General features: G+C 45.6%; 2 protein-coding genes across 2 annotated transcripts in view; one reads left to right on the top strand and one right to left on the bottom strand.

The window, feature by feature from the left end:
• The window catches only part of wdr33 (WD repeat domain 33), an 11,933-nt gene extending 7,756 nt beyond the window's left edge, over positions 1–4,177 (bottom strand). Inside the window, exons 1-6 of the mRNA XM_079215254.1 lie at positions 4,029–4,177; positions 2,964–3,183; positions 2,821–2,889; positions 2,481–2,585; positions 2,223–2,318; positions 1,911–2,062 (exon numbers count right to left, since the gene is read on the bottom strand). Coding sequence (XP_079071380.1) covers positions 1,911–2,062; positions 2,223–2,318; positions 2,481–2,585; positions 2,821–2,889; positions 2,964–3,167 — 626 coding nt within the window. The 5' untranslated portion in view covers positions 3,168–3,183; positions 4,029–4,177. The remainder of the gene's footprint in view (positions 1–1,910; positions 2,063–2,222; positions 2,319–2,480; positions 2,586–2,820; positions 2,890–2,963; positions 3,184–4,028) is intronic.
• On the top strand, positions 3,682–22,712 carry LOC306732974 (uncharacterized protein; the record flags this gene model as incomplete). The annotated part of the gene is made up of 15 exons (XM_079214155.1): positions 3,682–3,779; positions 5,855–5,917; positions 6,306–6,390; positions 6,644–6,715; positions 10,275–10,370; positions 10,641–10,861; positions 13,772–13,961; positions 14,241–14,381; positions 14,575–14,667; positions 14,736–14,819; positions 14,886–15,016; positions 15,091–15,187; positions 20,627–21,130; positions 21,527–21,644; positions 22,088–22,712. 14 exons carry the CDS (start codon positions 3,682–3,684, stop codon positions 21,614–21,616), a joined length of 1,965 nt encoding a protein of 654 aa, XP_079070281.1. The 3' UTR covers positions 21,617–21,644; positions 22,088–22,712.

The following is a 22,712-nucleotide window of genomic DNA, read 5'->3' as shown; positions in this document are numbered from 1 at the left end:
AATGACCTCTAAACCCACTGAAGGTTCTGGCGGTTGTAAAGTTAAAGGTTCTCTCACAGCAACGTCAGTCAGATATGAACTACGGCCAAGAGCGTTCCACTGCCGTGTTTAATCATTTACAGTGAAAGCTTTTACCGTTTGGTTTTGGAGCGCTGGACCCGATTATTCCCCCATTCCAATATTTGTCTCCTTTTGGTGTTTTCCCTCGGGACCGCTCACGTGACTCAAACACCTCAAGGCCTTGGATCCTCACAAAGGTGCGCCTTTAATGAAGCCCACACCGCCGCGCCGGAGCCTACCGCCCAGGCCCAGAGAGGCGGAGCCTAACGTCCAGAGATGGCCTCAAACCACCATCGTTTAGGGGCAGAAGGCCGGCGGCACGAGGCCGCCAGGGCGCCGCTTGTTGGTTTGGGGATGTTTGGAAGGAAGTGACCACATTTGGACTGAGGAGGAGTCTCCTGGTGTCGACCTGTCAATCACATTGTAGCCCCGCCCTAAAGCATCGCCTGCTTTATGGTCTGTTTGACTCTAAATGACCATGATTTACTATATGAACATCATGCTGTATTGAAGAAGAGTTGAAACTAGAGATTGAGACAAACTCATGTTTACTGAGGGAATAAATCGAGAGAAGTAGAGTCATTTATATAGACTTCTATACAACCAGAGGAGTCGACCCCTGGTGGTCAAGAGAGAGAATGCAGCTTTAACATGATGCATAGACTCCTATACAACCAGAGGAGTCGACCCATGGTGGTCAGGAGAGAGAATGTAGCTTTAACATGATGCATAGACTTCTATACAACCAGAGGAGTAGAGTCATTACGACCGACGCTACAAAGACTTTTAGGAACAGAACTCCTCTCCAACATGACGACGTCGTCACAGACCCAAAGAACAAGAACACCTGACATGTAACACAGAACCATTCAAATCACCACAGCTGGGCAATCAAAGCGGCGGCCATTTTTTGTGCACCGTTAGCACCGTTGACTTTTACAGGAACAGCTGACGATCAGCTGAGTCGTAGCGTTAAGAAGCGTTCATCAACTCGTCGCAGAGAACATTGAGATCAACAGAAGAGGAGCTAGAACGCTAGCTAGCGGACAGCCAGCTAGTTAGCTAGCTTATTCCACCATGTTGAATGCTACACTGGTTACAGAAAACGTCTGCAGCGCCGAGTCCAACAACCCTCCACTCTGGAGAAGGAACATGCTAGCTACCAAACTAACGGCGTCCTCTCAAGTGTGCGATCACGATGACGTCGCACTGCAGGTGTTCCCGTTTCCACACAAAGCCGTTTACTGGACAAATGGGACGTGTGACGAGGTCATAGTGATGTCATCGGGCTCGGTCGCTACAGATGTCTAACGTACAATCTGCGTCACAAATGGGTGTGGAGCTATCCCGGTGCATCATGGGAGATGTAGGATCCAGTGTTATCGGACTATAAGTCTTGTGTCCTACTTTACCAGTTAACAGTAGAAGAAGAAGGGGGCTGTGTTCAGGTGTTGAAGTCAAACCTTTATTTAAACATCTACAGCTGCCTGTTTGAAGAGCTTCAAATCAGAAGTGTGACTGTGCAGGAGCTTCTTTATTCACTTTATTTTAACACTTTATTGGTTAATCCTCCTCTCCACCCAAACCACCGGCTGCCCAAACCAGATGCAGATAAATTATTGATGACTTTATTCAGCAGAACAGAGATAAACAGCTGATCAGCCACATCAGGAACATCAACAACAGACCACTGCAGTGTTGCAACAGCACACACTTACATCTGTCATGACTCAACCACAACCACAACAACATATGGCGCGAGGCGGCGCCCCGCGTGGCTGCAGCATGGTACTGCAGCGCTGACTAAGAGACCTGTGTCAACTACAGAAAATGGTAGATTGGGTATAAACCTGGCTTCTCTAATGGCCTCCTTGTGAGCCTGGAACATCTTGACGTTGTTCATGTTGGACTGCCAGTACTTCACGTAACCGCCGTGGTCCGCTGTCAGCATCCACATGTCGTTGTGAGACCAGGTCATGGCCCGGACCGGACTGTCGTGGGCCTGGAGGACAGAGAGGAGTCACTTCAACTCACGTGGACGCATACAGGGAGACACATGAGCACGAATACTGGAAACCAAGTAACGCCGCAGGAGAGTACTGCCGCAGGAGAGTACCGTCATACAGGTGTACCGCCGTACGGCTGTGCAGGGAGAGGTTTACCTGTAATATGGTCTCAAAGTTGAAGGTGAGTCCGTTCCACAGAGTGAACTCTCCACTGGAGGCTCCAGTGACCAGACGACGACCTTCAGGAGTCCACTGAGACAAACAGGAAAGTACAGACAACCAGTGAGTCATCACTGAGACAACAAGACTCAATCTGCTGCTTTGGGCTTTAAACTCTGATAACATCATCATCATCAAAAGGGCGTCGTGCTACAGGAAGTTTCAAACCCTTTCACAATAAAAGCATGGACTTACCCTAATCACAAACACGGGACACTTGACTTTGTTGGTGGAGGTTCGCACAAACTTTGTGGTGACGGCGTTCATGGGGTTGTTGCACATGCCCACAGGAGGAACCAGCTGAGGAGCAAACACATCTGCTTTAGTCCTGCTCATCTGGTGTCAAAGGTCATTGTTCAAGTAGTTCACACATGACACGGTAATGTTTATTTTAAGATCCACCGACAGGCGACCGAATGAAACTCCACACATTTAATGAACACAGATGTTGTCGGGTAGAATCATTTAGTTTCAGTTCATTATCACATGAAAGCAGACAGAAAACGTTGGTGACCCTCAGATCTTCTGGACTCACATCGTTGTAGCAGCCTGCGTCCGGCTGCAGGGCTCTGGAGTCCCGATGGTCTCGCTGCCACAAACGGTTCTGCAAACACAGACGGTCAGAGAGCTGGAGGCGTGACTTCATGTCATCATCACCACCCAGCAGAAGAAGCTTACCTCCAGGTGTCTGATGACAGACGGGTTGTAGTCGATGGTCTTGCGGTTCACGGCCTTCCTCATGCGCTTCCCATCGAAGGTGAGCTGCTGCATGGCCTGCTGCTGGGCGAAGTCCGGCCTCTTGTAGAACACCTGCCGCGGCGCCTGGTGCTGGAAGCGCGGCATGTGAAAGAACCGCTGCGGGGAGCCAATGTCCGTCGCCATGGTGACCTGCTGGAACCTGCGGGCCAGGAGACCGGAAGGTTAGTCCGGTCTACAGGAGCTCACACTGTCCCTTAAAGTGTTCCTAGAGCTACATGGGGGTAAACGTGTTCCTAGAGGAGCTAGATGTAAGTAAATGTGCTCCTATAGGAGCTACATGGAGGTAAACGTGTGTCTAGAGGAACTAGATGGAGGTAAATGTGTTCCTAGAGGTGCTAGATGGAAGTAAACGTGTTCCTAGAGGAACTACATGAGGTAAACGTGCGTCTAGAGGAGCTAGATTGAAGTAAACATGTTCCTAGAGGTGCTAGATGGAAGTAAACGTGCTCCTAGAGGAGCTACATGGAGGTAAAGATGCGTCAAGAGGAGCTAGATGAAGGTAAACATGCGTCTATGGAGGTAAACGTGTTCCTAGATGTGCTAGATGGAAGTAAACGTGCTCCTAGAGGAGCTACATGGAGGTAAACATGCGTCTAGAGGAGCTAGATGAAGGTAAATGTGCGTCTAGGGCAGCGAGATGGAGGTCAACGTGTTCCTAGAGGAGCTAGAGGAGGTCAACGTGTTCCTAGAGGAGCTACATGAAGGTAAACGTGTTCCCAGAGGAGCTACATGGAGGTAAACGTGTTCCTAGAGGAGCTACATGGAGTAAACGTGCTCCTAGAGGCGGTAAGAGGAGCTAAATGGAAGTAAACGTGCTCCTAGAGGAACTCGAGGAGCTAAATGGAAGTAAACGTGCTCCTAGAGGAGCTCGAGGAGCTAAATGGAAGTAAACGTGCGTCTAGTGGCTCGGAAAGCTGTTGTTGTGATTCAATGGCGGCCCGGTGCTCCACCACCAGCGCCGCGCGGCTGCTGAAGGAAACTCACCCGCAAGCTGCGCCGCAGAGTCGGCTATCTAACGGGCGCTGACTGGGATCCTCCGGAAAGACTTCCTCTGAACAAACATGGACGTCTCCGACTTTATTCAACTGAACAGAAGGCGGTTTGTAGCTTCAGCCACCTGCGGACTCCATCGTGACGTTTCTTCTTCTCGGCCTGCAGAAAGGCATGCCGGGAAATTTTCACAACGGGCGGGATAGCCGGCGTCATCCCGCAAGGGCTTCTGGGAAATTCGTTTTTACCGGTGCTTCGTTCTCAAACAAACGGTTAGAATGCAGTTTAGCGGACGTCAAGGTATGACGTCACGTTCACGCGCCGCTTCTGTGTTCGCTGTAATAAAGTTGAGGCTCTGGTAACAGCGCTGTGGCTGCAGGTCCTCGCTCTGCCGCTAGATGGAGGTGTGTTCCCGTCGAGAGAAGAAGACGCTCACCACAACTCATGAAGAAGAGTGGTCTCAGTTGAACCTGTAAATACATAACAACGTTTGATTTGGTCATACACTAAGATAACACAATGTAACGCTGTATTAGTGCCGCAGCGGGATGACAGCAGCAGAGCTAAGTACAGGAGACGTAGAAACACGAAAACAAGTATTATAAATGTGTTACTTATTTTGTTAAACGAATAAAAAAAACGTCTTTTATTAAAATAAATAATTTACTTCTATATTATATTATATACAAATTATTATACAAAGTGACTTATTTTACTAAATAAATTAAAAAAGTTACTTATTTTATTAAAATAAATAACTTATTTTTCAAACTAATAAAAAAGTGACTTATTTTATTAAATAAGTAAATGGATAAATAAATAAGTTATTTATTTTACTAAACTAATAACAAAAGTGATTTCCTTTATTAAAATAAATAAATATATAAATAAATTATTTTTCAAACGAATATAAAAGTGACTTCTTTTATTTAAAAATAAATAACTTCTTTTATCAAACCAATAAAAAAGTGACGTAATTTATTAAATAGATGAATAAATAAATAGATGAATAAACAAATAACTTCTTTTATCAAACGAATATAAAAGTGACTTCATTTATTGAATAAATAAATAGATAAACAAATAAATAACTTATTTTATCAAACGAATATAAAAGTGACTTTTTTTATTTAAAAACGAATAGATAAATACATAAATAACTTATTTTATCAAACCAATAAACAAGTGATTTCTTTTATTAAATAAATAAATAAGCGTCTATCGACGCCATAGACATAGTGACGTCAGGACTGGGTCGTCCAATCAGAGGAGCCCCGTGCCTGAAGAGCACGCGCTCTGCCTCGAGACCTTACCACTCTTCCGCCAACCGTCGCCGGTAAGTTCACCGACCTGCGCCGTTTCCCCGATGCGGCAGCGAGCATGCAGGCAGCCATGTACCGGGAACAGAGCCGCCTCTCCCCGGTCCCAGAACCGGTCTGATCCGGTTCTCCTCTCACTTTAAACGGCTTTAGTGGCTGCTTCTCAACCCCAGGGGCTAACTCCTGCTAACGCCAGCTAGCTCAACCGCCAGATCGTTCTTAACATTGATGAAGTGACGTCACTCAGTAGTCACAGTGCTGTCTGTTCTAGAGCATCGCCTGTGTTTGATGACGTCACTCAGTAGTCTCACCTGTGTGTGGTGACGTCATCAATAGCCTCACCTATGTGTGGTGACCTCATCAGTAGCCTCACCTGTGTGTGGTGACATCATCAGTAGCCTCACCTGTATGTGGTGACATCATCAGTTGCCTCACCTGTGTTTGGTGACATCATCAGTAGTCTCACCTGTGTGTGGTGACATCATCACCTGTGTCTCCCAGCAGCCTTCAGAGTGTCAGCCTTCATAAAGCAGCAGAGATGAGCAGCAGGATCCGCAGGGCCTGGTGAGAGCTGTCACTCACCTGTCTGTCACTCAGTCTGTCAAAGTAGTGTCTGTCTCTGAGCTAGTCTATAACCCTGATTGGTTAGGTCCTTCAGAGCTCCAGCAGGGTCTTTAGTGTGTGTGACTGTGTATCACTGTCTGTGTGTGACTGTATGTGTGTGTGTGACTGTATGTGTGTGTGTGACTCTGTGTATGTGTGTGACTGTGTTTGTCTGACTCTGTGTGAGTGACTGTATGTGTCTGTGTGTGTGACTGTATGTGTCTGTGTGTGTGGCTGTATGTGGTGTGACTGTATGTGGTGTGAGTGTGTGTGTGTGTGTGTGTGTGTGTGTGTGTGTGTGTGTGTGTGTGTGTGTGTGTATCTGACTGTGCGTGTGTCTCTCTCGCAGCACCAAGAGGCGCTCCAGTGGTCTGGGACGTAAAGAAGGACTCTCCAGGGAGAATGTACAGAAGCCTGGATGGACAAAAGACGAGGTGATGTCGTCATCTTTGCATTCATGGCTAGCTCAGGAACTGTGTGTGTGCCCTGTCATCATGTTAGCATTAATGGCTAGCTCAGAAACTGTGTGTCCTCATCATATTAGCATTCATGGCTAGCTCAGGAACTGTGTGTCCTGTCATCATGTTAGCATTCATGGCTAGCTCAGAAACGGTGTGTGTCCTGTCAGGATATTTACTCTCACTGGAAGTGAGACATGAGTCTAAAGGTGATGATCTTCCTCCTCAGGACGAGAAGCTGCACAGGATGGTGAAGGAGTTGGGCTCCAGCAGCTGGTCCTCCGTGTCTCTGCATTTCAAAGTGAGGAGTTTGATTTCACTTCTTCTGGTCGCATAAGAACAGAGAAACGTTAGCTGCTTGGCTAAACACCAGAGCTAATAGTTGTAGCAGAGGTTGTATTGAGTTACATTATGATGCGTTCAAGCGCTAGTAGGATTGACTATTGGTCAAAGGTAAAGTAGTAGAGCTGAGGTAGAATTGTGGGGGAAAAGTCTGTGTGTGTTCTCTTCTTCTACCCAACACTCCCAGGAATCCATCTAAACCCATCAGCGCCTCACTGATCCGTTACAGAGCTAACGTCTGAGCTAACTGTTGCTCAAGCCACGCATCAGTTACAGAGCTAACGTCTGAGCTAACTGTTGCTCAAGCCACGCATCAGTTACGGAGCTAACGTCTGAGCTAACTGTTGCTCAAGCCACGCATCAGTTACAGAGCTAACGTCTGAGCTAACTGTTGCTCAAGCCACGCATCCGTTACAGAGCTAACGTCTGAGCTAACTGTTGCTCAAGCCACGCATCCGTTACAGAGCTAACATCTGAGCTAACTGTTGCTCAAGCCACGCATCAGTTACAGAGCTAACGTCTGAGCTAACTGTTGCTCAAGCCAGGCATCCGGTACAGAGCTAACGTCTGAGCTAACTGTTGCTCAAGCCACGCATCCGTTACAGAGCTGGCGTCTGAGCTAACTGTTGCTCAAGCCACGCATCAGTTACAGAGCTAACGTCTGAGCTAACTGTTGCTCAAGCCACGCATCCGTTACAGAGCTAACGTCTGAGCTAGCTGTTTCTCAACCTACGATTCTTGGGATTCCAGCTATGCAACCTGTTTCAAGATCAGACCACCACAGCAGCTACAAACAAGACTTTTGTCAGACAACAACAAACAAACAAATGATAGCAAAAACCAGGCATCTCACCGATGACGCCGCATATTGATCCATAAATCCATAACATTCCAACAAAAACGGCGTTGTTATGTCGTGAAAGCCCAATAAAAAAAAATCATAAAAGATTTAGTCCAAAACACGTGATTACATCCATAAATATCCATCAACTGGTGTTGCATCATTTCATATCAGCTGGAAGATATGAAAGAATAACGTTTCGTTTTTAGAAAAAGCAAGTTTGCATGATGGCACAGCTACAAACGAAATCTAGCGTTTCTATTGAAACCCCACTTGAACCAATAGGAGCTTCATGTCCTGACTGACAGGCTACATTACCCAACCAGAAGCTACGTTAGAGGCGTTTCGTACAGCCAATGAAAATGCCTAAAAAACAATTAGCAGGAAGAGGGGGGGGGGCAGGTCATCCCAACAGCCTTCAATTTGATGAGAAGAGACAGCTGCTGATAGAGCTTCAGTTTGGCCTTGAATTAGCATGAAAATGCATTTATACTTAATTTTCTCTGTGTCAGCAATACTGGTAGTAAATATGAATAGTTGCTAGGTAACGGGTACGCTGGCGAGTACTAACGCCGCTCTGTCTGGCACCGTTTTTGTTTGTTTTGTGTTTGTTTTGTTTGTTTTTTTCTGTACCGTATTATTTATTTATCAGTGTAGTTAAGTTCATTCAACGTACTCTACTTTCTACTGCAACGTTTCGTCCTGGATTTGTTTGCTTACCTGCTTGCACCTGCTCTAGTCTGCTACCGTCTACTTCCTGGACAACTAACTGGCTAACTGACGGTCTCTCGCTAGCTGGTGGTTACCGACAAGCCAGCCGGCTCCCTGCTGATACCATGTCCATGCTACTGCTCTCAGGCGTGTTGCCTGGATGGCCTCTCGACTGTCCTGCTCCGATCACCTGCCTGCTGTGGATTGTCTTGGCGTGCCTGTCGCTTCACCTGCGCTTCATGGCTACCGTCTACTCCCTGGACAACTAGCTGGCTGGCCGGTGGTCTCTCGCTGGCCGACGGCTGTCGATGAGCCAACCGGCTCCCTCCTGGACACTCCTGTCCGTGCTCCTTGCTGCTGCTCTGGGCTGGCATGTTTCTGCAGTACTCCAGCTCGCGGCTCCTCCAGCTCAACAGCTTCTTTGCTCCTCTGTTCGTCTCGGCCATCGGGGCACTGGGACTTCTCCGTCGGCCCCGTTGCTCCGTTGCAGCCACAGAGCACTCTGGAGACCATCAGGACCGGGCGCCAGACCTGGCGTGACAGGGCCTTCAGCTGTTGCACCCCCCCTCCTCCGGTGCGCCCTCCCCGTTCACATCCGTCGGGCTCCCACCATGTCTTCAATCGGGCGGGCCCACAAGGCCCACCTCTCCAAACTCGCCTTCACCTGCTAGCCCCTGTTCCTTACCCTCCACTACAGGACTCATTCTGCACAGCTTCTCCAGTTTTCTTTTGTGCTGGGGATGTTCTGTTTGTTTGCTCTATTGTCTTTCTTTTTTTTGTTTTGTTCCGTTTGTCTCTGTCCCATGTAAAGCGTCTTTGAGCATTTTGAAAAGCGCTATATAAAATTAATGTATTATTATTATTATTATAAGTTTGCAAGACTTATAAGCCTTTGTAATAGATACATAGTGTGTATGTGTATATGTGTGTGTGTGTGTGTGTGTATATATATATATATATATATATATATATATATATATATATATATATATATATATATATATATATATATATATATATATATATATATATATATATATATATATATCTCATGAATATTTTCCGTCTCAAAATGAAAAAATGCCTTGACATTTCATTAGAAAAACATGTGTAAAATATTCATTTTCTGTGATATTGTTATCTGCTTTTTACTTAGACTAGAAAAGGCTTCAGGCTATGGTTCCATTGTGTTTTCCAGTCCATAAGTCCCATTTATAGTCATCTACAGGCATCTATTTACAAAGAAATGTTCAGGCGGAAATAAAAACCTTATACTTTAGTGTGTTCAAACTTATATAACTCAGTGTCAGCAGCACTTAAAGTGATTCTGACTATTGAGGGGAAACAGCTTCAGAGTGTTACCTTTCAAAAGAGACCAAGACCGGCATTTACTCCAAATAGTTCAAGTACAGCTTGCAATTTACTTTGGGTATACCTTTGGGTATACCTGGAAAGTTAAGATGTAAATGTATTTGCATTGTAATAAAATGTAATCATTTTCAATGGGCATATATGCAGCTGAAACGGGTAGCCTAGTGCATCCCACATTTTTCAACATAACATTTTAAAACATTATAGTCATTATGGCCTTTAAAAAAAATATTGTATTGGGGGGAGGTGGGGTAGTGCACTATAGGCCCCTGAGACGCGGCTTAAGAGTTTGACCTTAATGGAAAAAAAAATCCCCTTACATTACTTTTATACTTTTAAGTAGTTTTGAAACCAGTACGTTTACTTAAGTAAAAAGCTTGAGTTGATACTTCAACTTTTACAGAAGTATTTTTAAACCCTAGTATCTATACTTCTACTTGAGTAATGAATGTGAATACTTTTGACACCTCTGGTTACAGAGCTAACGTCTGAGCTAACTGTTGTTCAAGCCACGCATCAGTTACAGAGCTAACGTCTGAGCTAACTGTTGCTCAAGCCAGCAGAAGAAGTCCTAACTGTCTCTGTTGTGTCTCAGGGTCAGAGGTCAGATGTGGAGTGTCAGCGGAGGTGGCAGCACATAAAAAACCCAGAGCTAGTCAAAGGTCCCTGGACCCATGAGGAGGATGAGAGGGTAGACACTCACACTTTACACTGCCATTGCTTACAGTACTATACGACTATTACTATAGGAGTATAGAGTACTATCGTACTATTACACTTTACTACATACTGTATGAAACTTGCATCGCATCAGCCAGTCAAACTTGACACTTTTTTTACTGATATCTTGAATGGACTTGTTGGACGTGGGACTCAGACTTGTTGGACGTGGGACTCAGAATTGTTGGACGTGGGACTCCTCTGTAGACTTCTATTACTTGTGATGTCACTTCCTGTACAGGTTCTCCAGCTGGTTGAGAAGTACGGCATGAAGCGCTGGTCGCTCATCGCTAAACACCTGCACACTCGTAACGGGAAGCAGTGCCGCGAGCGCTGGCACAACCACCTGAACCCCACGGTGAAGAAGAGCGGCTGGCTGCTGGAGGAGGACCGCATCATCTGCCAGGCCCACAGGCTGCTGGGGAACCGCTGGGCCGACATCTCCAAGCTGCTGCCCGGCAGGTGGGTTCCCCGCTGCTGCAATGACACGTTTATCACAAGCCAGACCACATCAGAACTAAACAACCCATCCTGAGCTTCATTTGTAGCCAACACTGTGTGGAGCAGTCCTCCCTCTCTACCTAACTAACAAACAAACAAACAGTCCTCCCTCTCTAACTAACTAACAAACAAACAAGCAGTACTCCCTCTCTAACTAACTAACAAACAAACAAACAGTCCTCCCTCTCTAACTAACAAACAAACAGTCCTCCCTCTCTAACTAACTAACAAACAAACAAGCAGTCCTCCCTCTCTAACTAACTAACAAACAAACAAACAGTCCTCCCTCTCTAACTAACAAACAAACAGTCCTCCCTCTCTAACTAACAAACAAACAGTCCTCCCTCTCTAACTAACTAACAAACAAACAAGCAGTCCTCCCTCTCTAACTAACTAACAAACAAACAAACAGTCCTCCCTCTCTAACTAACAAACAAACAGTCCTCCCTCTCTAACTAACAAACAAACAGTCCTCCCTCTCTAACTAACAAACAAACAGTCCTCCCTCTCTAACTAACAAACAAACAGTCCTCGTCTCTGTAAAGACTGAATTTAGGGTAAAAAGATTCACGCAATGTTCTCCATCAATGTATATTTGTTGACCATCAGCCTTTCAAAATCATTTTCTCTGCGATCATAAACCATTTGACAGCACACTACATTTATTTATTTATTTATTTATATATATATATATGACACACCTAAAGGATTATTAGGAACACCTGTTCAATTTCTCATTAATGCAATTATCTAATCAACCAATCACATGGCAGTTGCTTCAATGCATTTAGGGGTGTAGTCCTGGTCAAGACAATCTCCTGAACTCCAAACTGAATGTCAGAATGGGAAAGAAAGGTGATTTAAGCAATTTTGAGCGTGGCATGGTTGTTGGTGCCAGACGGGCCGGTCTGAGTATTTCACAATCTGCTCAGTCACTGGGATTTTCACGCACAACCATTTCTAGGGTTTACAAAGAATGGTGTGAAAAGGGAAAAACATCCAGTATGCGGCAGTCCTGTGGGCGAAAATGCCTTGTTGATTCTAGAGGTCAGAGGAGAATGGGCCGACTGATTCAAGCTGATAGAAGAGCAACTTTGACTGAAATAACCACTCGTTACAACCCAGGTATGCAGCAAAGCATTTGTGAAGCCACAACACGCACAACCTTGAGGCGGATGGGCTACAACAGCAGAAGACCCCACCGGGTACCACTCATCTCCACTACAAATAGGAAAAAGAGGCTGCAATTTGCAAGAGCTCACCAAAATTGGACAGTTGAAGACTGGAAAAATGTTGCCTGGTCTGATGAGTCTCGATTTCTGTTGAGACATTCAGATGGTAGAGTCAGAATTTGGCGTAAACAGAACGAGAACATGGACCCATCATGCCTTGTTACCACTGTGCAGGCTGGTGGTGGTGGTGGTGGTGTAATGGTGTGGGGATGTTTTCTTGGCACACTTTAGGCCCCTTAGTGCCAATTGGGCATCGTTTAAATGCCACGGCCTACCTGAGCATTGTTTCTGACCATGTCCATCCCTTTTATGGCCACCATGTACCCATCCTCTGATGGCTACTTCCAGCAGGATAATGCACCATGTCACAAAGCTCCAATCATTTCTAATTGGTTTCTTGAACATGACATTGAGTTCACTGTACTAAAATGGCCCCCACAGTCATCAGATCTCAACCCAATAGAGCATCTTTGGGATGTGGTGGTACGGGAGCTTCGTGCCCTGGATGTGCATCCCACAATCTCCATCAACTGCAAGATGCTATCCTATCAATATGGGCCAACATTTCTAAAGAATGTTTTCAGCACCTTGTTGAATCAATGCCACGTATATATATATATATATATATATATATATATATATATATATATATATATATATATATATATATCCACAATAACACCACATCATATTGTAGGACCTCTGACCTATATATTTAATCAGCCTTTCAAAAAGGTATTTTTCCTAATAAAATAAAAACTGCAAAGGTAATACCGATATTTAAAACTGGAGATAGGCATTCCATGAATAAAAGGCTCTTGATGTATAGATCACAGTAACTAATTGATTACATTAGAAGTATGGAGAAGAGGGATCATCAATCCTGCTAGAAGCTCCTGGTAAACACAATCACAGTAAATGATTAATTACATTAGAAGTATGGAGAAGAGGGATCATCACTCCTGCTAGAAGCTCCTGGTAAACACAAGCACAGTAAATGATTAATTACATTAGAAGTATGGAGAAGAGGGATCATCACTCCTGCTAGAAGCTCCTGGTAAACACAATCACAGTAAATGATTAATTACATTAGAAGTATGGAGAAGAGGGATCATCACTCCTGGTGGAAGCTCCTGGTAAACACGCAGTGAGTTAATGACATGGTGTCAGGACTTAGGAAGGTCACCTGTTGAGTACCACATGGATCAGTCATGGGTCCAATACTTTATATACTTTGTATTAACCATATTTTTAATCTTACTAAATTATTCAAATTTGTCATTTTTGCTGACAGTACAAATTTATTTTGTTCAGGAAAACGATTGAAGGAACATTTGTTTGCTATTGAAAAGGCGCTAGAAATGATCAAATCTTAGTTCTATGTTAAAACATTATCTCTTATTATGAGGCAAACTAAATTCATACATTATCTCATTATCTAAAAACTAAATTCATACATTATCTCTTAGTATGAAACTAAATTCATACATTATCTCTTAATATAAAACTAAATTCAGACTTGTCGGACGTGACTCAGACTTGTGGGACTTGGACTTGTTGGACTTGGGACTCGGACTTGTTGCCTGATGCTATCATCTCATATATAATGTGGACCCTAAAGTATTATTGATCTTCTCAGGACGGACAACTCCATCAAAAACCACTGGAACTCCACCCTGAAGAGGAAGGTGGAGAAGGAGGGATACCTGCAGGTCCTGCACCTCCACAACTCCTCCATCACCTCCTCTAGCTCCTCCAGGTCCTCCTCCTCCCCCAGACCAGCATCCAGGACCTTGGACCCCCCCAGCAAAGCTAACATCCCCACCAAGGTCACGGTCCACCTATCATGCACCCATCATGCACCCATCATAACCCCCTACGCCCCCAAGAGACCCCCACCTTGAGACCGACCCATGAGACCCTCGACATGAGACCCCATGAGAACACTCATGAGACCCCATGATACCTCATAAGAGACCCCATGATACCTCATATGAGACCCCATGAGAACACTCATGAGAACCCCATAAGACCTCATATGAGAACCCCATGAGAACACTCATGAGAATCCCCATGAGACCCCTCATGATGATGACTCTCCTCCACAGGGGTCCAGTGTGAAGGACTCCTCCAGCCATCAGACTCCCCAGGCTCACCTGTGCTCCGTCTGTGGCCCTGCCTCCTCCTCGGGTTACGGCTCCTCACTGAGCATGTGCGAGCTGACCACGTCCGCAGAACTGATGGAGCTGGTATGTCACGGCTGAGGCTCCGCCCGCTGGTCCAGTCCTTCAGATCCGGTTGTCTCGTTGATGTTTCTGACTTGAACAAAATCTGGAGAAAATATTGATCTGAAACCTTTCTTTGAAGAGAAGCGTGTAAATAAATGCAGAAGTGAATGTCAAGACGTGGCGACTCTGTACCTGATCTGTGATCTCGTCACAGAGCTCGGGGGCCTGGAGCTGCTGCCCAAAGGAAGAGAGCCCATCTCTGTTCACAGAAGAGGACCCGGCAGGCGTGGATCTGAGCCGGAGTTATGTAAGAAGCAGCTGATCAGTCCATCAGGGCCAATCAGACGGCTCCGTGGTGACGCGTTGTTCTCGCAGGTTGCAGGAATGAAGGAGCAGCCGGTGAGCCGGCAGGACGGAGCCTCCTTCACCGCGGGGACTCTGAGCTTCTCCCCGTCTGAGGTGAAGACCTGAGACCCTGTTGCCGTCTGTCCCGCTCTATGTCCTCCTGACCTCTGTTTTGTTCAGCTCCTCAGCCTTTGTGGCGTGGAGGACCTGAAGGTCCAGCGCCCGGCTCTCACCTCCACCCCGGTCTGCTCCCTGAAGCACCCCGCCCACAGCACCCACAGCAGCCAGGACCTCTGCTGCCTGCACTGCCAGTAAGCTCCACATGCTCTCTGTTTGTTGTACCTCACCGTGAGCAGGCAGCTGATCCAGCCTTCATGTGGTTCAGGACTTCCTCAGATACCAGGGACACGGTGAGAGCGTTGTGGACGCCGGCCCCTCAAACACCAACCCCACTGAAGATCCACAACAAGAGCCAGGGCCAGGTGAGAGGAGCCTGGTGAGAAAACAAGCGCACCTCCATTAGAGCTGTGGGTTGAGTCTGTTTGTGCTGCAGGACTCGGTCTGTTGGAGCAGGAGGATGAACCTCACCTGGGAGGAGCCAAGAGGCCATCCTGCTAATCAACAGTCCAGCAGCAGCTCCCAGGTCTGCACACTCGTCTACAGTAGTCTACACACACATCTACAGTAGTCTACACACACATCTACAGTAGTCTACACACACATCTACAGTCTATCCACACCTACCGTCTACACACATCTACCGTAGTCTACACACATCTACCGTAGTCTACACACATGTACCGTAGTCTACACACATCTACAGTAGTCTACACACACCTACAGTCTACACAGATCTACAACCTACAGTCTACGCACATGTACAGTTGTCTACACACATGTACAGTGGTCTACACACACCGACAGTGGTCTACACACACCGACAGTAGTCTACACACACCGACAGTAGTCTACACACATCTACAGTCTACACACATCTCTAGTGTCTACACACATCTCTAGTGTCTACACACACCTCTACATTTGACTACACACACTCTACATTTGTCTACACACACCTCTACATTCGTCTACACACACCTCTACATTCGTCTACACACGTACAGTAGTCTACACACATCTACAGTCTATACACACATATATTAGTCTACACACACCTACAGTAGTCTACACACATCTACAGTCTACACACATGTACAGATGTCTACACGCGTCTCTACAGTCTACACGCGTCTCTACAGTCTACACGCGTCTCTACAGTCTAAACACACCTCTACATTAGTCTACACACACCGACAGTAGTCTACACACACCGACAGTAGTCTACACACATCTACAGTCTACACACACCTCTACATTTGACTACACACACCTCTACATTTGACTACACACACCTCTACATTCGTCTACACACACCTCTACATTCGTCTACACACACCTCTACATTCGTCTACACACGTACAGTAGTCTACACACATATATTAGTCTACACACACATATATTAGTCTACACACACCTACAGTAGTCTACACACATATACAGTAGTCTACACGCATCTACAGTCTACACACATGTACAGATGTCTACACGCGTCTCTACAGTCTACACGCGTCTCTACAGTCTACACACACCTCTACATTAGTCTACACACATGTACAGTAGTCTACACACATCTACACTCTACACACGTCTACAGTCTACACACATCTACAGTCTACACACATGTACAGATGTCTACACGCCTCTCTACAGTCAACACACCTCTCTACAGTAGTCTACACACGTCTACCGTCTGCACACACGTCTACCGTCTGCACACACGTCTACCGTAGTCTACACACACGTCTACCGTAGTCTACACACACGTCTACCGTAGTCTGCACACACGTCTACCGTAGTCTGCACACACGTCTACCGTCTGCACACACGTCTACCGTCTGCACACACCTATAGTAGTCTACACACACCTATAGTAGTCTACACACACCTATAGTAGTCTACACACATGTACAGTCGTCTACACACACCTACAGTCTACACACATCTACAATCTACAGTCTACCCACATGTACAGATGTCTACACATCTCTACAGTCTACACGCGTCTCTACAGTCTACACGCGTCTCTACAGTCTACACGCGTCTCTACAGTCTACACGCATCTCTACATTAGTCTACACACACCTCTACATTAGTCTACACACATCTACAGTCTACACGCATGTAAAGATGTCTACACATCTCTACAGTCGACACATCTCTACAGTCTACACGCCTCTCTACAGTCTACACGCACCTCTACAGTAGTCTACACACATGTACAGTAGTCTACACACATGTACAGTAGTCTACACACATGTACAGTAGTCTACACACACCTACAGTCTATACACACATCTACAGTAGTCTACACACGTCTACCGTCTGCACACACGTCTACCGTCTGCACACTTCTACAATCTACAGTCTACACACATGTACAGATGTCTGCACGCATCTCTACAGTCTACACGCATCTCTACAGTCTACACGCATCTCTACAGTCTGCACACACCTCTACAGTAGTCTACACACACCTCTACATTCGTCTACACACATGTACAGTCTATACACACATATAGTAGTCTACACACATGTACAGTAGTCTACACACATGTACAGTAGTCTGCACACCTCTCTACAGTCTACACGCGTCTCTACAGTCTACACGCGTCTCTACAGTCTACACACACGTACAGTAGTCTACACACATCTACAGTCTACACACATGTACAGATGTCTACACATCTCTACAGTCTACACGCGTCTCTACAGTCTACACGCGTCTCTACAGTCTACACACACCTCTACATTAGTCTACACACACCTCTACATTAGTCTACACACACCTCTACATTAGTCTACACACACCTCTATATTAGTCTACACACATCTACAGTCTACACGCATGTAAAGATGTCTACACATCTCTACAGTCTACACGCCTCTCTACAGTCTACACGCCTCTCTACAGTCTACACACATTTACAGTAGTCTACACACATGTACAGTAGTCTACACACACCTATAGTAGTCTACACACACCTACAGTCTATACACACATCTACAGTAGTCTACACACGTCTACCGTCTGCACACACGTCTACCGTCTGCACACTTCTACAATCTACAGTCTACACACATGTACAGATGTCTACACCTCTCTACAGTCTACACACCTCTCTACAGTCTACACACACCTCTCTACAGTCTACACACACCTCTCTACAGTCTACACACACCTCTACAGTCGTCTACACACACCTCTACAGTCGTCTACACACGCCTCTACAGTCGTCTACAAACACCTCTACATTCGTCTACACACACATCTACATTCGTCTACACACACATCCAGTCTACACACACGTCTACAGTCTACACACACATCTATAGCAGTTTAATCAGAACCATTTATTGCCATGTACGTTTTCTCATACAATAATTTTGTCCTGGTAGGAGGTGCATAACATTTAACAATAAACATTTAACGATAAACAAAGTGCAATAATGGGAGGAATGTTTACAATTGAATCTACTATTCTATATTAGAATAAAACATTAAAATAAAGTGCACAAATGTGAGTGTAGTGTGAATGTGACAAGTTTAAAGTAAAGTGGCAAGAGTTTTTAAATATTAGAGCTGCTCGCTCGCCCCGGCACGTTCGGGGTCGCCGGCGGGTCTGACGTTCTTTTACCCCGGTGGAGCACATGACGCGGGAAAACGCCCTTTGCAAGCACTTCATCAGTTCCCGCATCCGCCCTGTGGCGATAGACGACACGCTGGACAACATGCATCATGTTTGTCTACGTGCAGAGTATAGCAGGTCATTTAAATTGCATGTAATTCCGATGCCGTTTGGCCAGTAGGTGGTGCTATGACAATTTGAACATACACTGTGCATCATGGTTCTCTATGTGAAGTGTAGACTAAATCATGTAAATTACATGTAAATCGGATGCCGTTTGGCTGATTTACTTTTGGCTGTCGGTGGGGCGATGACAATGTTAACATTTCTTCATGTACATGTACTCAGGCCTGGACTGGCATCATACATGAGGAGTATTGGGCAGATTGCATCATGTATCTACGAGTTCCAATAGCCTTCTCTCACATAGCGATTAGCACAAAATAGGTTTGTCTTTGGGTCCACGTCACGTCGAGGCCGTTGGCGCCGTTCGCTAAAAAAGCGCACCCTATACACGCGAGGGTCTTGAGATCATCCTTGAACAGAAATTAAGGCTTTGGCAGAAAGGCAAAAAATGACAAAATTAGCCCAAAAATCCCAAATTGGCCGAATTACTGTAGCGCCCCCTACTGTTTAAATCGCAAGACTGATTTAGTGCAAGTTAGGGGATGCAATGTGCACATATACCCCAAGTTTGGTATGAAAGGGACCAAGCGTGTAGGAGAAAAGTGTGAAATCGTGTTTTTCACTGAATTCAAAATAACGGAAAATATCCATAGGCGGACTTTATGGGTCTGAGAGGCTTTTTTGTAGAGCAGGTGGAGATGGACATGTGTGAATTTTTTCATGTCAAAAAAACATTCTGGACGAGGGGCGTCGCCGGTCCAACTTCTAGGGGCGCTAGAGTCATTTTTTTGGAACTTTATTTTCCGGCTTTAATACATCGATATTTTCACCTGACAAGCGTCCCAAATTTGGTGAGTTTTTGAATATGACAGTCCCCCAAAAAGCAGTCCAGTGTACAAAAATAAGGATCATGAAGAAAAATACCCCATACAATACTCTGTCAGTCGCTCAGGCCCTAATGAGATGTGGAGGGATGTGCAGGGGAGTGACCAGAAGGAAATAGTCGTGAGGGCCGGCTCTGTTGATGAGCCCGACTGCCGACGAGAAAAAAACTGTTAGTGTGACGTGAGGTATTGATCCTGGTGGGGCCTGGATCCTGGTGGGTCTTGGTCTTGGTCCTGGTGGGACGTGAGGTCTTGGGCTTGGTGGGACGTGAGGTCTTGGGCTTGGTGGGACGTGAGGTCTTGGGCTTGGTGGACCCTGAGGTCTTGGTCCTGGTGGTGACAGGACCAACAGACTATGTCCAGAGTGAGAGGGATCAGCTACAATCTTTCTTGTTCGCTTCAGAGTCCTGGAAGCGAACAAGTCCTGGAGGGACGGCAGATTGCAGCCAATCACCTCTCAGTGGAGTGGATGATGCGCTGCAGCTTGCCAGACGCTTGGTAGTGGCTGCAGCGTGCCAGGCACTGATGGAGGAGCAGAGGATGGACTCAATGATAGCAGTGCAGGCCTTTGCAGATTAAAGTACACAGAGAGTGGACGTTGTGGTTAATTGTCATGGACTTCAACAAATCAGATCTTTAGTTTGTCAAGCTGGGTGTATTCTTTGACGTGCAAGCGCCCGTGAAATGGCGTGGAAGTATGATTGGTCAGTGGACCAGCGTGACCATTAACATGTGCTGTGATTGGTCAGTGGCATCACTTCTGTCAACGAAAGAAACTTCTAGGTAGAAGCTAGAACCTAGAAGCTCAGGCTCAAGCCTGAGAAACGGACTTGCTGGTGGATTTACTGATGACTCCTTTCGCACGGAGGGTTATGTGCATCTGGTGAGTGAACTGCTGGTTGTGTTGCTGTTTTTATATCTGCAGTCTTATTTAGTCATAAACAAGCCACAGCGCTGTTGTTACTGCTGGTCGAGCCGGGACTGGTCCCGCTACCTGCTGCACGCTGAAAACACTTTTCTAAGTTCTAAGTGTTCTTCTGGTTTCATGTTCTGCTGACCTGCGTAGGCCTCAATGTGGTTCATGACGTCCCTCATAACATCTCACCTGTAGATATATATATATATCTATATATCTCTATCTATATCCCTATCCCTGCAGGTCCAGGGAGAGTCTAGCTCTGGACTACAGGTCCAGGGAGAGTCTAGCTCTGGACTACAGGTCCAGGGAGAGTCTAGCTCTGGACTACAGGACCAGGGAGAGTTTAGCTCTGGACTACAGGACCAGGGAGAGTCTAGCTCTGGACTACAGGTCCAAGGAGAGTCTAGCTCTGGACTACAGGACCAGGGAGAGTCTAGCTCTGGACTACAGGACCAGGGAGAGTCTAGCTCTGGACTACAGGACCAGGGAGAGTCTAGCACTGGACTACAGGACCAGGGAGAGTCTAGCTCTAGACTACAGGACCAGGGAGAGTCCAGCTCTGGTTTACAGGACCAGGGAGAGTCCAGCTCTGGTTTACAGGACCAGGGAGAGTCTAGCTCTGTGCCGGGCTGTGAGGAGTTTGGCTGCTTCCCACTGGACCGGCAGATGGAGGTGTGGTGGTGTCAGCAGCCGGTCAGCTACCTGCTGCACTCACCTGGATGTCCTGCTAGCAGACTGAATCCCTTTGAGGTGAGACTGACCCTCAAGCACGCCGAGACCTGAACCACAAGGTGTCATGTGCTTGTACTTAACATTTTCAATTAAAATATTGTCTATCATGGTCTTGGACAAGACTGGACCTGTTTGAACTGGTCCGGACTGGAGCTCCAGTTAAACTATCCAGAGCCTCACTGTTCTCATCACAGTTTATGCCTACGTACAAGTAGACCCAATGTGGATTCATCCTCCAAGGAAAATAGTCCCCAACAGAGTCTCTACTTCCTGCTGCTGGTTTGATTAAAAACTAGAGAGGAACTGCTGAAGCTACATACTAGTGTTTTAAAGCGCTATGTGGTCGACAGGAGCCAGTGAGACAGGAAGTGAGACAGGTTGAGCTTGATGTTTCATGGTTGTTGTTGTTGACAGCTGAGCGGTGAGCTCCAGCTGCTGATGTTTGGGAAGACGGACGACCAGATGAGCGTGACGGAACAGGCCCGCCTCTATGCCGAGCCATGATCTTCATCGCCTTCATCTTCATCAGTCAGTGAGTCATACCACCGTACAGAAAAGTATAAAAGTGGTATCATCAAAATATACTTAAAATACCACAAGTAAAAGGACTCATTCTGCAGAATATAATATTACTGTTTTATAATTATTGATGTGTACAATATATACCTGATATGTAGTACAGTATCAAGGACTATATGTACCTCTTAGATGTAGTACAGTGAAGCGTAGGTCCAGGCCAATCAGAGCGGGCCGTCTCTCCCGATGCGTGTGATGTCATCGGTAAGGAGGAGCTGTGTCGACTTCCAGGAAGAAGAATGTAAACAAACGTTGCTTCTTGATGGCGCTGTGCTGCGTTCAGGAACGCTGAATAAAAGCAGCCGCCGCAGCGCTCTGAGCTGTTGGTGACGGGACATCACATTCTGAGAGAATGACCTCTGGAGTCATCCATTAAGTGTTACACCTCTTCTATTGCAGGTCTCTGTTTTCATAATCATCATCAGCTGCCCAGGAGACGACCTGTGAACGAAACCTGAAGCCGTGACTCTTTTTCTCATTATTTTATTATAAACAAAGTATTGTTGAGTCCAGCGGTGAATCATGAGCCTCCAGACTGCACAGAGCCGTCAGTTCCACCAACTGATGCTTTATTGATTTATTAAGCAGTCGACATCCATTGTTTTTTTTGATGTACTTTAATGACATTATCATTTTATACAAAAACATGACATATTTATTGTACTTTTACTAAAGACATCAGAATTTTTGTGTAGATTTTATATTTTTTAATGAACTGTCTTTTTAAACTTTTACATGTATTAATTGATTTTTATTCCTGTATTTATTTCTTGAAATGTGTTCGCTAGATAAGGTCACACTCAAGTCACAAAGACACTTTATATTTAAAACTAAATGTTGCACTTTGGATCAAAACTAAATGTCTGAATTTGAATTTTAAACAAATATAATAACGCTTTGTGAATTTATGTAGCATGTAAGTGAATGTTGATTGTCATTTATCATTTACTCTTTAATTAAATCTTGTACAGTCAGTTTGGTATAAAAATACAGACAACAATCATTTGATAATTTTAACTTGTTT

Source organism: Taurulus bubalis, assembly GCF_910589615.1.
Source record: "Taurulus bubalis genome assembly, chromosome: 1".
Classification (NCBI taxonomy): Eukaryota; Metazoa; Chordata; class Actinopteri; order Perciformes; family Cottidae; genus Taurulus; species Taurulus bubalis.
Note: the sequence above shows the minus strand (reverse complement) of the source record. Positions and strands in the feature narration are given on the sequence as shown.